Raw genomic sequence first — 15557 nt, 5'->3', positions numbered from 1 at the left:
GCATTGTTTTGAATGTGTTTTGATGCTGCTTAGAAACTTGGGTGCTGATGAAACGTGTGGCTCGATTATAAATCAGACCTGTTCCCATTTGTGAATGAAACATTGGTGAATATAGAAATGAATATTCATTCACAACGTTATATTCATGAATATGAACACCTCTGTTATAAATATGTTCGTGTAAATGAAAAGCTCAATTATACCCATGCCGAAAATAATCACGGAAATGAAATACCTTTCCTTGACAATGTCAAGTTGACATAGATTTACATATAAATAACATATAAATAACCATCTAATTTTCGACTGATGCTGAACTCGATGGATTTGTTTTAAGCATCCATTTATTAAATTACCCGTTTTAAATAGGTACATCTAATTTCTACTTTTACCAATAAATTCAGCCAGCCAATTATGGCAACCGTTCTCACCAGGTGGAATTTGAGGAACTTGATCTCTTCCAGTACAAGTAACGAAACAATACAATCCAGTCCAATCAGGCGTTGAGTCGCCTTTAGTATTTGGCACGTACATAATTTCCAGTTGGACATCCGGATTTGAGGTATAATCAAAAGTATTCGAATAATTAGTGATTACTGGACGAGTGGCACGATTAATTTCACAAAATCTGAACCAGTACACAATTAGTTACTTTATTTGTTTACTAAACAAATATACGTAGATATGTATTTCTAGTTATCATACCTCAGAAAAATGCCACGTCTTCCTTGTAAATGGTCATAATTATCCCCACAGTTCGAAAAGGTAGTTGTCACCGTAGAACATGGACATTTCGCCTCTATGCGACAATTACTGGCCTAGTAAATAAAATGTGTGGATAAATGAGGACCATGCTAAATAAAAAAGGTTGGTACGAGTTTACCGAAGGTGGAGTAAAAAACGGAACGAAGCAAAAATTGGCTAAAACTTGTGTAAGGAAAATATGCAAACAATAGGTGGACAAATTTTACCCAATTGCTGTGTTAGCCTCCATTTAATTAAAGCGTGAGTGAATTTTGAAGAACTTTACATACAGGGTGGTTTAAATGTCAGGTTACAATGAAAAATTTTTCAATTGGAAAAATTCGCAAATATCCATTAGTTACCGAAATTTTGCCTGTGAAATTCAATATTTTAAGAATTTTGTCATCACTGTTCCATTAGTTTTGATAAAAATGAATAAAAATCTCAATCCCAAATCCGCAACTAATGGAAATTTACAAATTTTTCCCATTGAAATATTTTCCAGTGTAACCTGACATTTAAACCACCCTGTAGATTATATGATGCTTGGAAATATTTATGGACTACCAATAATGAGTATGCAAAATTTTATTTTAACGTACCTTGAATTTCCACGTCATAATTTGTCCGCGAGGTTTTGCAGTAGAGGAAACCGTTGTTGGTGAATCAGTAACAATGAACGGAGGAGTTGTCGTGGATGTACGTCCAGTTGGGGTATTTGTTGTCGTGTCGGTTGGATCCAGAATTATGTGTTCAAAATCTGTGGCCCGTCTTGACCTCATCCAGTAAGTTGAGGGTATCTATTTACACAGAAAATAATTTAGAGGTTACAAATCCGTAGAAATATTTATTAGGCTGTTGTATTCCCACGATTTGGAACATATTGCCAGGATGTATGACGGTATAAGTGCCAGATTCAAGGCGGTGAACTGCAGGGAATAATTTGAATTGTTGAATTTATAATTTATTTAATAAATAAAATATGCCATATTTACTCTTACTCCACGAGGGAACTGGAGATTGGATACGACTGGTTGTCATAGTTGGTGCAGTCGTCGTGGATTGGGTATGTGTTGGGGTATTTGTTGAAATTGTGGTTCCACTCGTAGGGGGTGGATCAGTTACGATAAAATCTTGTCTCTTGGAGCGTCTCAAAATTTCTACAAGGTTACAGTTACCCTAAAATCAAATAAAAACAAAGGTAAATTCTAGACCAATGAACAATGTAAGACAGCGGAATTTATTACCCCAAATATTGTCAAACAAATGAAAATTACTACGGGCAGAAATCGTCTATTCATTTTGACTGATATTTTAAAATTTGCGACAAACGGGTGTCTTACATATGTCTTAACATCCAAAGTACTACTGACACCGTAAATAGTAAAAAATGTACATTATAAAGATAAAGTAATATGCAAATGTACATAATTATTTAAGATGCATCATACATATCCAGCACACCACCGGGATATACATACAAGGTGTATTCGCAAGTACGAAATTATGATTGTGCACAAACTCGACAATAATCTTATTCTACGAATCTTGCTCTGTTCAATTTCAAGGACAATGCGACAAATAAATATGCTAATTGTGTCTCTCAAGTGATAATGTGAACCAGTTACAAACTTCATCCTTTATCACGTATTCATTGAACGATTAACTGAATTAATTCAGGGACACGCTTTCTCCCCGAATGCAGTAAAGATTTCTGAGAAAGGGGACGAAATTAAAATATGTTCGTGTACTTATTTTATACGTTGTGGCAAAAGAAACCAATTGACTAGGCATCATCACAATTTTGTGTGCAGGTATAACGAACCAAATGTACAGTTAACATTGACAATGCACACGTACTAAATTAATCATAATAACATAATAATATAATCATAATTTAACCCAATCATAATGTAACCCAATTCGTTTTCAGGTATGCAAGTACATATATGGCTAAATTAATTCCTCATTTTTAGCATACTGCAAAAATATTTCGGAAAAAATATTTGCATACCAACCAACTTATTGTCGAGGATTTTTATTGATGGGGTGACAAATGTGCAAAGACAAATGTGCAAACGACTAATGTGCAAAGACATTTGTGCAAACGATAAATGTGCAACCTGACAAATGTGCAGCCCGATAAATGTGCAAACGATAAATGTGCAGGAATTTTTCCAACAAATAGTGCAATATATCTTGATATAATTTACACTTCAAATCAAATTACATCTTATCAGAAAACTAAGAATTCTGAAACATTAATTTTGTGGTGAAGCTTATGAAGCTGGAGATCTTATAATGCAGATTTTATACTTATTAAATATTACTAATCATCATTATAACGGGGTTGACCCCTGTCAATTTTATAATAAAATTCCCGTGCCGAATCACTGTAATGCTAAATTTAGCTAGTGACAATTAAACTTTAGTTAGGGACACCCCGCGGGGACAGAATTTAAAATAACAGCAAATAAGTAAATCCCGAATTATTTCATTGAAATTTAGAATTTTTATATGTACATAATTCCAGCCTATACGATAGACTAAAATTCACGAATTCACGAAGATGTATGTACCAGGAAATTTATGCATTATAAAAATATAATTTAGTAAAATATTAAGTTAACAATAAATTAATACTGCTCATTATAAGATCTACAGCTTCAACAGACATCATAAGGGATGTCACCACAAAATTAATGTTTCAAATTTTAGTTTTTGAGGAGATGTAATTTGATTTTATGTTTAAATTATATCAAGATATATTGCACCATTTGTTGGAAAAATTCCTGCATATTTATCGGTTGCACATTTATCGTTTGCACATTTATCGGGCTGCACATTTGTCAGGTTGCACATTTATCGTTTGCACAAATGTCTTTGCACATTTGTCGTTTGCACATTTGTCTTTGCACATTGGTCGGGCCACCATTTTTATTTATCCATATATTTTTTTCAATTTGATTATGCAAGTAGCAAGAGTTAATTAATATTGTATACTTTCTGCACCAATATTTTGTCCTTTGGAGACCACGGGGGACGGGGAGGTAACCGAAAGCTACTTCTTTACATGGGGTGTGAAATCATGAAAGTGGCTGTTTAATTACACGAGCAAGGATGATGCAGTTGCAGAAGAGGTACAACTTGCTAAAATAGGTCAGGGCACATTCAAGAAATTTGTACTTGAACTGTATGAAATGTTTATTGCATTTTCAACTGTTAAACAAGCTTTGTGTGTAATATATGTAATTATTTGTTTAATTTACCTGTTTGAGTACCTGTCAAAGAACTACTCAGGCGAAAGGAACTCAAAAACTGCATGGTGGTGATTTTCCAAAGCTATCCCAAGCCCATATTTTAAGCATGTACGAGGGACCAGAAATAAACAGATGGAGGATATGTATTAAGAAATTTTTTATACCATATCAGATTGTACTAAAACTTCGTATACTGTCTCATACACAAATTAACGGTTTCTACAACACAGTCAGTATACACGCTCCATACTCTACAGCACGGAGAGTACACCGTTAAAATGTGTATAAGGCCGGGACAAGTTAAAGGGCGCGGATAATACATATTTTCGTACGTATTTTGAGGATTTTTCGTACATATATATATTTTCCTATATATCTCAAGTATTTTTCTAAATATAAATATTTTGGTAGATGTTTAGAAGTTCTTTATATAAAAATATTTTTCTTCATTAAGAAATTAAGGTTTCGTCAAAATTATTGTTCATAAATATAGTGGAAAACTTAAGTTAAAAAAAACATTTTATGTGCATATTTTCAGGTTTTTAAGCACATATTACATACATATTTTGCCGAATTAACATACACACATATGTATCCGCCCTACGCTCACATATAGTACATAATATGTATAGATTTACTATGCATGTTTATAAATAGGCCTTCTAAACACTGTTGAGATGACCAAGAAAATAATGCTTATATATTAATTAGAAGTTCGAATCTACCATATACTCGAATAAAATAACACAACTTTTAGACCTTTAGTATACTAATTAATTACCTATTAATGATCGTACATAACGTGTATGCAAGACACTGTCGCGGCGTTCTGTTAATACTTATGTATTAATGGTTTAAGAAACAGAGTTAGTGTTTCATAAAGTGACCTCCCGCCATAAGCTTTGCATGCAAGAAAGTGCCTTACTTAAAAAAATCAAACCATTGCTGTGAAGCTAGATAACTCTGGCGAATTAAGAAGCCCTTCTATCCTGAATTCGAGGATGATCGACTTAAATTATTTATGCTTCTAGCAAGTGGCCTTGGACTAAATAAGTTATCTCGTGCTTATATGTACGTATTCCTATGCTAATCTGTGTATCAAATGAAATAAATTAGAGTAGCAAAATAACAAGAGCACCGTATTTGAGGAGTTTATTTAAATGAGTCAACTGGAAGTCACCAGCTATAAGAATACATATCCATTAGCACATCCCTCCATCTCGCCATAAGTAGGGATGATATAGTTATCCAAAGAGTACATCATCAAAATAGTGATAATCTTAACATTTTTATGGGACGTTCGTAGCTGAATATCATATTTTTGTTTTTTCGTACTGCTAATTTTTGTTTTTTGGTCACCCACCCACCTACCAAGTTTTTAATAACACATTTTTCTTAGTGAGGCAAATACCTAACAACGAACAAAATTTGTTAGTAAACAATTTTTTTAAATTATTAAATGAGTTTTTAAGTGAGAAGTTACTTAAGAACTATTTACTGAATTATTTTGAAGCCTAACATAATGCAACTGCTATCCCTAACTACTTTGCAATGCTCCGAATTAAGGTAAGCGTTGAAATTTAAATATTTGAACTAATTCTTCTGCGATGCAAAATTCTACTTGACAAAATTTCATACCATCAGTTCACAGACACATTTATTTAAAACTTTGCTACGATTATGTATATCATTTCTTTATAGACGGGCATACAAGATACTTATATACATTTACAGTATTCAACAATAACCACCGCTACAATGTAGCAAATAAATTATGAAAATCTACAATTCATGCCAGTTGTTATATCCATAAAGTTTCATACATACATCGGAGTAAATTGGTCAATTAAGCAAATACGTTTCTAGATTTAGTTCGGCACAATGAAGTTGGGCATTGTGCTTGGAAACGTTTCTCCAATTGAGATACATGGTGAACATTTATTCTCTATTCATCGTCATGGCAGCGACACGTACGCAAAGCTATTCATCCATAGAATCAAGAAAGTGGGACCTGTATTATGTACATATTCAGCCGTCTCGTTGGATAAAAACTGGACTAAGAATTTGTGCAGGAGTCCGCTAAAATATTTCAATGCTTGCACCCATATATGTATGTACTACAGATATTTGCATGGTTAAAGAAAATTCAGTTATGGGCATTGTTTTCTCTGGATTTAGTATAATTTACTTAATATGGAATGCAGATCGCATATAATTTTCAGAAGGGTAATTTTAGTTTTACATATGTAAGTGTGCAATTATTAGTGACACTCGTATATTTACATATGTACGTACATACGTAGGTACTGTGTGATTGAAGACTTGGTTATCGGTTAGAATGAATTATTTATCGTTTTTGTACGTCATTTTTTACCTAAATCTTTGCAGGTTATTTTCGTCCGCTTCGCTAACAGTATTTTCTACATGTGTTGCTCAAGTAACAGTAAATCTTGAAAATGGGGGTTTAGAATGGATCTACTATTCAAATTTGACGAAATCTCTACAAACTTCAGTTATTCTAAGGACACACAATACTCTCCGTGAGAATCCAGAGATAAACGGTAATTTTGAATTTTCAACTTGTGTAAATATTTACATATTTAGTAGAAAATTGCATTGAATAAATATCAGATCCAGTGTTCTGATATTTAAAAACTTTGTTACGATAAGAATTGAAGTCTCCCAGCTCCAAGATTTTTACCAAATTAGTGGCACTCGATCACAAATGGGGGAAGTATTTGCATCTAATGGTAAGGAGGAGAATAGCGCTTTAAAGTTGACCTATCTTGCACTTTCTGAATTTGCTGGTTGCTTTCAAACGTGCGCATTTGAAGATGGTGTTATTCGCAAATTTTATACTTTTGCTCGGCCGAGAGTTATTAGTTCAAAATCGGAGAGTATACGCTGGAAGACATCTACGTACTGTAATGATTTTCAATATTTTCAGGAAATCCCGCATTGTACGATGACGCTAAAAGGTTTGCCATTCACCGACAAACCTACACCACCTGTTTCGTCAAATTTTATTTTCTGCTTCATCCCGAGATTGATGTGAGCGTTGGTCAACCCTGGAAGAATATATTCTTTAGTGAAAACCTCCTTGCAAATCTGAATCGAATCTCAGATTTTACGATAATCATTAGCAAGATGTCTAGAGAAGAAATAGTCTCGCGTGTCGAATTTCCATGGATATTTTTAAGCCCAAGATTAGCAATATACGGGATTCGAGCTTTCAATTACTTCAACCCATCACCGCACTTTGTCTACAATTCGAACCAGGATACCATTTCGACGTTGTGTTTACACTGTCGCGAAAAATCGGACATGTTGACCCTGATAGAAAAGAAGAATTATGGAAGCTTCCTGGAAGAAATGTGGAAGAATTGGAAAACGGTAAACACCAATTTCCACCAGCATTCCGTCCTACTTTTCAACGCTGCCGCTGCTGGCGTGACAAGGGAGGATTGCGCATTGGGAAGTATATCAAATCGCGTTATTGCTTCGACCTGCTGTTTTGTCGAGGTTCGGAAAAGCTTGAATTTCATTGCAGACGCGAAAGACGAAAACATCGAGAGGCAAGCGGTCATAAGTTATAGCAACATTTACTACGTGAATTACCGGGCTTATGACGATTGGTCGTTCAAAAAGATGCGAACGCTACAAGAGCGATACGACGTGGTGCATGTTCATTCCAAAGTCGACCATTTTTCGTACGCTTTGATACTGGATGGGAACCTGGTTGGGAAGGATTTTAATGTGGTCAGTCTCATAAAATGCTTCCACTGGAAAGTGTGGGGAAGTCTAATCTTTTGCGGGGTGATTACAGCAGTGGCAAGAACGGCGATATTCTCAGTGTCAGACCAAAGAGGGGCAGGATATTTAAAAATAGTGAATGATTTAGCGTACTCGGTCTTCTCGGTGTATTCGTCCTTATTGGAACAAGTGATAGCTTCCATGGCCAAGCTAGGAGGTAGAAAAAGAAGAAAAACTATGAATACGGCGGGGCGCGAGAGGGGCAAATGGATACTAGGAATTCCCACACTATGCTGGCTATTTTTAGCCCTTGGATTCAGCAACTGCTACAAAATGGTGTTAATGTCGATAATAGTAACTCCTGTAGTGATAATTGCCCCGAACGATTTAAATGAACTCGTCAACAGTAATTTAGACGTGGTTACGACGCGATATAAAGAATTGTACGAGCTTATTTTATTTCTGAGGGAGACGATTGAAAATCTGCAAGTTTTCGTGACACCGGATATTTTCAAGCTTTTAGACAAATTCGAAGACTTTGACGAGGATGATGAAACCAATTGGTTTAACGTTAAAACGACGAGTGAGCTATTTGTGGAAAGCTTGTTACAGAAGTTGATCGTGAATAATAGAACGGTTTCCAAGGAAAAGTTGATAATTCTGGATTTTCATGACCGACTCATGCAAATGGGTCAATTTCTGAAAAGATTTTTTCCATCGTATCGCCTCATCATGAATTTAGCGCGACCTAGTATGAATTTTACCATGATGTACAAGTGGAGCTTCAGTCGGCATTTCACATTTCCGGTGTTGACCAGTAAAGTAATGGGATTGTATGAAGCAGGAGTTTATGAGAAATGGCAGGAGTATTACTATAAATCGCAGGAGTATAGGGAAAGGATGGATTTTAAGAGAAGATATAATTGTGCCACTGGGAATGAAGATGGCGGAAGTAATGATACAATTATGTTGTGCAATAGGTCAAGACGAATGATTGATAGTGAGACTGATATGATAGGGAGGGACGCGTTCATGGGTTATGTCAAACTATTAATTGTATTGCTTCTGCCTTGTTTGACCATTTTTGTATGGGAGTACTTGATAGGGAGGCAAGAATTGTGTAATTGCATTACAAAAGTTGGATAAAACAGATAAATTTGAAATAAGTAAGGTAGTTAATTCTTTTGTTAAAATAGGAAGTTTAAAATTCATGTAACATAATGTACCATGTTCTTATGAATACTAATCATAATTATATAATAAATTTTAGCTCAATGATAAACTGCAATACGGAATAAATGAGTTAGATTAAAATTAAATAATTTGTAGAGCTGAATGATTACAATAATTTTCAAACTATTTATTCTTGTTTGGTATCCAAAAATTTGTGTCTTGGGATTGAGTGTAAGGTTTATGAAATTTTGAAGTTCAGAACCAAAGGTTGGTGGTTCGATTCCGAGCAGCCCGTAATTTTTTTTACAAGACATACGTGGTTTAATTGAATTTTCAAAAATTCAATTCGTTGCCTTCTAATCTTCAGAATTTAACTCCTCGTAGTATTGTACTATTGAAATCTATAAATAAATATAAGTTAAGTTTACATCTTCATTTAATAATTCTGAATTTATCTGGAACAAAGTGCTAAAAAAATAATTCTATGATGCCAACTACTCCACAGATTCCACAACAAATTCCCCAGACCCTCAAAGCATTTACAAATTTGGAAACGAAATCTAATTTAGTCAGTGCTCCTATTCTCGGTCTGGTCCAATTGGCATAATAAGGAAATAATTTTTTTGGTCTAGTTCTAGCAAACCAGGCTTCCCACCATTGGTAGATTCCAGAAGATGTTAAATATTTAACCCTCTTTAAAACAAAATTCCCCCTTGGCGTCGGGCCAATCTGAATTGCAGTCCAAGTTAGAAGGAAGTCCTGATCCGTACCCTCCAAGAAAACGATTCCGTCCACGTCATCATTGAGAAACGGAACTATATTTCTTATATTAGTTGTTTCATCCATGTACGCAGATTTGTCACATTTTGATAAATTTGGGTAGACATGTGATGGCCATTGATAGTGTAAATATATGCGTTCCATCTTTCCCGCAGTGCTTGAAGGTAACCCTGCTGTTTTGGGATTTGTAGCCAAAAGTGCTTTTGCGAACTTTTTAAATTCCGAAAATCGAATAAGATCGTTTCCTTGCTGTTTGCCAATTCTGCTAATTTCCTCGGAGAATTCAAATGAGTCTATGGACCTGACCGGGGAGCCTTCAGAATATAAGTCGTACAGATTTTTTTCGTTAGGTTTCAGAGGTACGAATAATTTAAAGCCCTGTTCATCCAGATCATAAATGTGTGTCCAGGCCAGGCTTCTCTTGTACGGGAGGATTACTTCTGTTGTGAATACGTCTTTGTAGAATGCGGTTAACGAAATACTGGAGAAGATCCAGAACCAAAAAAGATATTAAATAATTTTCCTTCTAAACGTCTTCCTTATGATTTTCGAGATTGATGTTTCCAGAAGTACGGCTAATGGGAGGATGATGATATCAAAATTCAGAACAAATCCATTAGTAATCCATGATATAAGCGAAAATGATACTACTATAGCAATAATGCATATCCAAATGTATTTGTCGAACGGATCGATAAATACTGGATTCCAATTGTCTCCCTTAACCCCATAACATGATAAAAACGAGTACGATTAACTTCCTAAAAGCACAACTTAGTGATTGACAAAATATTGTCTGAAATTTCGCTTCCCGTAGGTAATGTATATCTCTCCAAAGCTTAGCTGCAGTGGGAATGTTATATTGCTTAGGGATTCTGAAAGAATCGTGTAAGCCATAAAATCGTCAAGCGACTCGGACTGGGCAGCAATTTGCATCCAATCAAAATATCGCTTGCCTAGAAAATGTTTTTGCTGCATTGATAGAAACTCTGCTGTTAAGGTGTATATTAGAAATCCAGGATGCAGCCATTCGGACGATATCCAGTAGAACTTGTTGAAGGAATGAGCTATTTGATCCGTTGAACTCTCAATTAACCCGAAACATTCCGTACTACCTGTGAGTTTGCACAGTATTTCAGAAGATTTTTCTATTTGGGACTGCACCAGGAGGGGTCGTTTGTATCGATTTAAGTGATAAAACTTTAAACCTTCGGTGACCAAGTAGAATTCACTGCTTCCTAAGGTTACAATGGGACATGAGACTATATACCGGTAAATCAGATCCAAGTTTTGATGAGCCTGTTCATATAACGTAATCCATATGATTTGAATTGGATAAGCAGACCCAAGGGTGCGAGGAAATAGTGGAGATTGGTTCAGGTTATCGTCCATTAGGGTAAGTTTTCCCCCATGGGGGAACACAAATGTCCAACAGAACTTGCGTGGCTGCCTTCGCCGTGTGAATGAGACCTCTTTAAGTATGAAATTGCTGTTCCCATGAGTAGTATGGATTGGCCTAAAGCTTTCATCATATATTATCAAAGGATGGATAGGAAGGAGTTGAATTTTATTCGTACGCGTAATAAGGGTAAATGTGCAGTGGGAGAATATACCGTGAACCGGAGCAAAAGTTGTTTCAATGGAATAAAAAAATTTAATTAATAAGAACATTAATATAAGAAAATGTAAAATCATTGAGGTCGACATGTTGCGTTGGTTATTTCTAAATATAGATGATTTTATTCACAATTTTCTTTTAATTGAGATAAGTTTAAAACAGTCTTCCAGGACTAGTATTGAGGCAAATCCGTCAACGAACCTCAGTTTAACATTGAATGTGAGAATATAGTTTGAAGAGTTTTCTCATTTTTTGCAGAGACCTGAAAATCGTTTTGATTGGCTGTTATACAAGGTTTAGGTTTTGCACTTGCAAATGACAGATTTTGACATAAGAGTTTGAAGAATATAACTGAAGAGCAACGTCCAACAATATTTGTTACGGGTGCTCCACATCAGGAGAAAAGCTACTAGAAGGATAATGTATTCCGGAAAAACACGTACGCAAATCCGTCAACCTCAACCTCAACATGGGAAAAAAGCTTTTACGAATAGCTTACATCACGTACACAAATCTGTCTACTTCAAGCTAAACATGGTTAAAGACAATTTTAACAGATAACTTACATAAGCAACTCGCAACAGGATATTGCGAGAAGTGTAATACTTGTGTATATCGGCCGACCTGTCATAAATTTCTCATAACTATTAGAATACGAATATTCTGGAGTTCGCCAAATTTGCCGTGACACCATTCGGAAGAAATTCCTGTTAAGCGATTAAAAATGGACATCATGCCACTGTATTTTGGCAAAGAACCTTAATAAAAGTATGTATACACTCTTAGAAACTTGGTATTGAAAAAAACTGACGGTATTGATACGTTACTCGACCGCCTTGGTATTAAACGGTTATACCATATTGGTATAGAACCGGTATTGAAATTATACCTCATAGTAATAATTTTAATACTAATTTGTATTAATGTTTTTACCACGTAGTATTAATTCAATACCGGATCAATACCACGCGGTAGAGTCACGTATCAATATCAGCGGTTATTGATTTTTCTAAGAGTGTACATACATACATACATACGTATATTTAGTTTCAAATATATTGATGTTTAACATAAGAAAAAATGATTCGACGAACAACTATTGTTCCTGTTTCAATGTTTTAAATTATTTATTCCTGTAATTTAAATTTGTAGTTACTGTATCTGAATACAAGAAATTGTATAGCAAAATTTTTAATCCGGTTTCTTTTTTCAACTTTTCGCACAGGTCTCGCCTCCGTTGATCTTTCGTTGAAATCCTAACGTGAAGCGAACGGTGTGACATGGCTCCAAATAGCTCTCGTAGAATCTCTTCTTTTATCGCCTCATTCTTGGTGATTTTATATTTCTGGTTGACAAAGTATGACACGTCAGCTAGTGTACCCTGAAAAATAAAAAAAAATCTCGTAATATTCGCTTGCAAGGAATTATCTGGACATGTATAAATACATACTTAACAACACCCGCTGACGAAAATTGTAATGGCAAATTTGACGCTTGTATTTTCAATTTAGTTAGTGTGCTTTTTCTACGCCAATTAGATTAGAGATAATGTAGAATCGTATTAGGTGGCCAATCGAGCACGGTCAACGCTCTCCGATTTTTACTTAACCCACGTTTTCGTAACTTAATCAAAAGTTCGTATGCCTCACATTGCCCTCCTTCCATAGTTCTAGACCCATGGTGGCCCCGTCGAACGTTCTGCTACCGAACCTCATGGTGCACGTCTGCTCCTCATAGGGTGCATTTGTTAGTGTGAGGTTGCAGTAGGTTTGAAGTCGACAAGCCGGCTCCCACCAAATCTTCCCGGTGGGATAAAGCAGTGCATTGGCCGCGTAGCAGCTCATACTAGGCTTGGCTCTGAGAAAGTTAAACACAACAGTTGCAGACTAGCAAGGCATAGATAAGACTTACGAAAATGCATTCAGTCTAAACCTTACCCATTATAAAGGAAAATGTCAGGTTTCCACAATTTGTCTGCTGGAACGCGCAAAACCAAAACAAGAAATTCAGTTTCGTTCCAAGCAAGCCTGCTGTCTGTCCAGGACTAAGATAAAGTATTCTTAACCGAATTACCATCTCAAGAGGAAAATTGTATTCGTAAATTTAAAAGTTTTCCCTTACGAGTTGCAACCAGACTCTGGAATCCATTACATCGTTTTTTGTATCCTGCAAGTAAGATGACGTATGAATCAACGAGTAGTCGATAATTATTAAATGGTTTCAAAAGATGTTCATTGTTAAAAGACAAAGTACAAAGATTGTACAAATGCAAATGTTAAAGAGATGTACCATTAAAATAAAATAAATTGATTGAAATTTTAATTTTGTTTTACAAATATCACATCCGCAGGTGTAACGCCGACTTGTACGGTAGTATTTTCTGCATGGTTTTCCTTCTTGTACGAGCCGAATAGATTGCTGAGGAGCTGGTCACGTATCGCTAAACCGGCTTGATCCCTGGTCGACCATTTCTCTGAAAGTTCTCCTTCCGCAGTGATGGCCTCTATAGAAATTAACAGTTAGTTTTGTTTAGTTTGTGAGTATATATACTCACAAATTTTCTCTGGTCCAAAGAGAAAATTTAAATACTAAATTTAAATTTTCTCCTGTCCAAATAAATAATATATATAGCTAATTCACAGAAATTTATGAATAAACTAGCGAGAGCAACGAAGGACAAGAAATATGTCATCTTCTGAAACTAGACTGTAAAAAACGGAGTTCGAACAACTGGACAAATTTCGAATGGGTTAAATTTAATTTTTCCACCTGCTTCAATGTAAATATTGAGCGTGACTTTACTACGTGCTTATTTACTAAAGATAAAGAATATCTAGATCTCCATCATGGTAGTAGTATCTGCAGTCATTTATATAGTCAACAAATTTATGTGGTAACTTTACTCACATCAAGCTTGAAAAATTATGAACGTAGTATGTGAACATGAACAAGCTCAAGTTAGCAACGACTGACTACACTACATAAATAAATAATGGTGATTTGGCTTTGATTAATTTTAATTGATCGCAATTAATTAAGAATGTCATAAAGGTCTTGACTCGTGTTAACTGTTACGACCAGACATTAAACTTGAGCATATTAAAGGACCTGTAACGAATCTCAAGCATAACAAAGTTAAAGCTAATTTACAGCAGACATGCATGCCAACTTTGTGTCGAATAATGTATCTTTCCAATTGCGGATAAACTAATGACTGATTAGTTAATCTGTTTATTTATAATTTGTTGGAATAATGTACTACATACATCAAGAAGTAAATATATTCACGTTTATTAAGCAATATGAGACCACAAGTCATGCATCCTTAAGTTTTAATGCCTTGTAGATATGTTGTTTCACTAGACAAGTTTACTATGTGTGTAAATGGACTCCGACGGAGATGATGGTGTGACGTAAAATCCAGGATTAATTGAGCCTAATGCACATATGAGGGGAGAAATTGGTCGTAATTTTAGGATCACCTGAATCTCAACGAGGTCACTGAGGAGGGAGTATGGTTGACAAACTGTCAAAAATTACCCTTTTCTTTTAATTATTTTCTCATAATTTGTCACGTTTCGAGTATACACTATCCGGTTTCCATGTTAGCTTCGAATTTTTGGAAATCAGGGGCTGACTACAAAATGGAGATAAATTAAATGGTTCATGTATTTAAATCATCCATCAACAACGTCTTAATTAGCATAAATCTTAATTTGCCTCGATTTTAAGATGTTTAATTGCAGAAAGGTCTCAGTACAGCACGGTGACCCAATTCTGGAATTACGAATTCATAAACTTGGAAATATATTTGTTTATATACATAAATAAAAATTATTTCATGTTGCATTTGACTTTCTATGCATAATTACTTAATTTTATTGATACCTCGACATAAATATGAAAGCTGGGATGGTACAGTCAGTAGAAATTGCAAGTGATAGGTTCATAGATTATAAGAAAATATTTAAAAGAAATAAAACTACAACGATCAGAAATTTTAGTAAAAAAAGGGTAATGGGCAGAAATGTACAGTTGTATTATACGCAGACGAGTGAATAAGCTTAGCTAGCCACACAAAAGGTGGGTACCAGTTAATCGGAGGACGATGAATTAGGTACATACATTAACTAATGCGAATGATACGTATCACTTGAGGTTTGATGTCGCGATTGGTTTGTCACTCCATTAAAAGTTGCGTGATGCGATCCAAACGTAAATGAACGATG

At 35.2% G+C, this 15557-nt stretch overlaps 2 protein-coding genes across 3 annotated transcripts; both read right to left on the bottom strand.

Annotated features, from left to right (window-relative positions):
- Positions 1-307: 307 nt before the first annotated feature.
- On the bottom strand, positions 308-2102 carry LOC110859000. 2 transcript variants are annotated; one of them, XM_022107877.2, is made up of 6 exons: positions 1992-2102; positions 1740-1923; positions 1615-1673; positions 1347-1544; positions 706-818; positions 308-628 (listed from the first exon to the last, which is right to left on the bottom strand). In XM_022107877.2, exons 1-6 carry the CDS (start codon positions 2043-2045, stop codon positions 376-378), a joined length of 861 nt encoding a protein of 286 aa, XP_021963569.1. In that variant the 5' UTR covers positions 2046-2102; the 3' UTR covers positions 308-375. The 2 variants fall into 2 exon arrangements, with proteins under 2 accessions (XP_021963569.1, XP_021963570.1); XM_022107878.2 differs by having other exon boundaries at positions 1746-1923.
- A 10349-nt stretch (positions 2103-12451) lies between these two features.
- Positions 12452-13648, bottom strand: LOC110858906 (acetylcholine receptor subunit beta-like 1). Its single transcript, XM_035859003.1, has 4 exons — positions 13450-13648; positions 13266-13372; positions 12978-13185; positions 12452-12709 (listed from the first exon to the last, which is right to left on the bottom strand). Exons 1-4 carry the CDS (start codon positions 13474-13476, stop codon positions 12452-12454), a joined length of 600 nt encoding a protein of 199 aa, XP_035714896.1. The 5' UTR covers positions 13477-13648.
- Between the last annotated feature and the right edge of the window lie 1909 nt (positions 13649-15557).

Source organism: Folsomia candida, unplaced genomic scaffold, assembly GCF_002217175.1.
Source record: "Folsomia candida strain VU population unplaced genomic scaffold, ASM221717v1 Fcan01_Sc023, whole genome shotgun sequence".
Classification (NCBI taxonomy): domain Eukaryota; kingdom Metazoa; phylum Arthropoda; class Collembola; order Entomobryomorpha; family Isotomidae; genus Folsomia; species Folsomia candida.
This window is presented reverse-complemented; position numbering and strand designations above follow the sequence as displayed.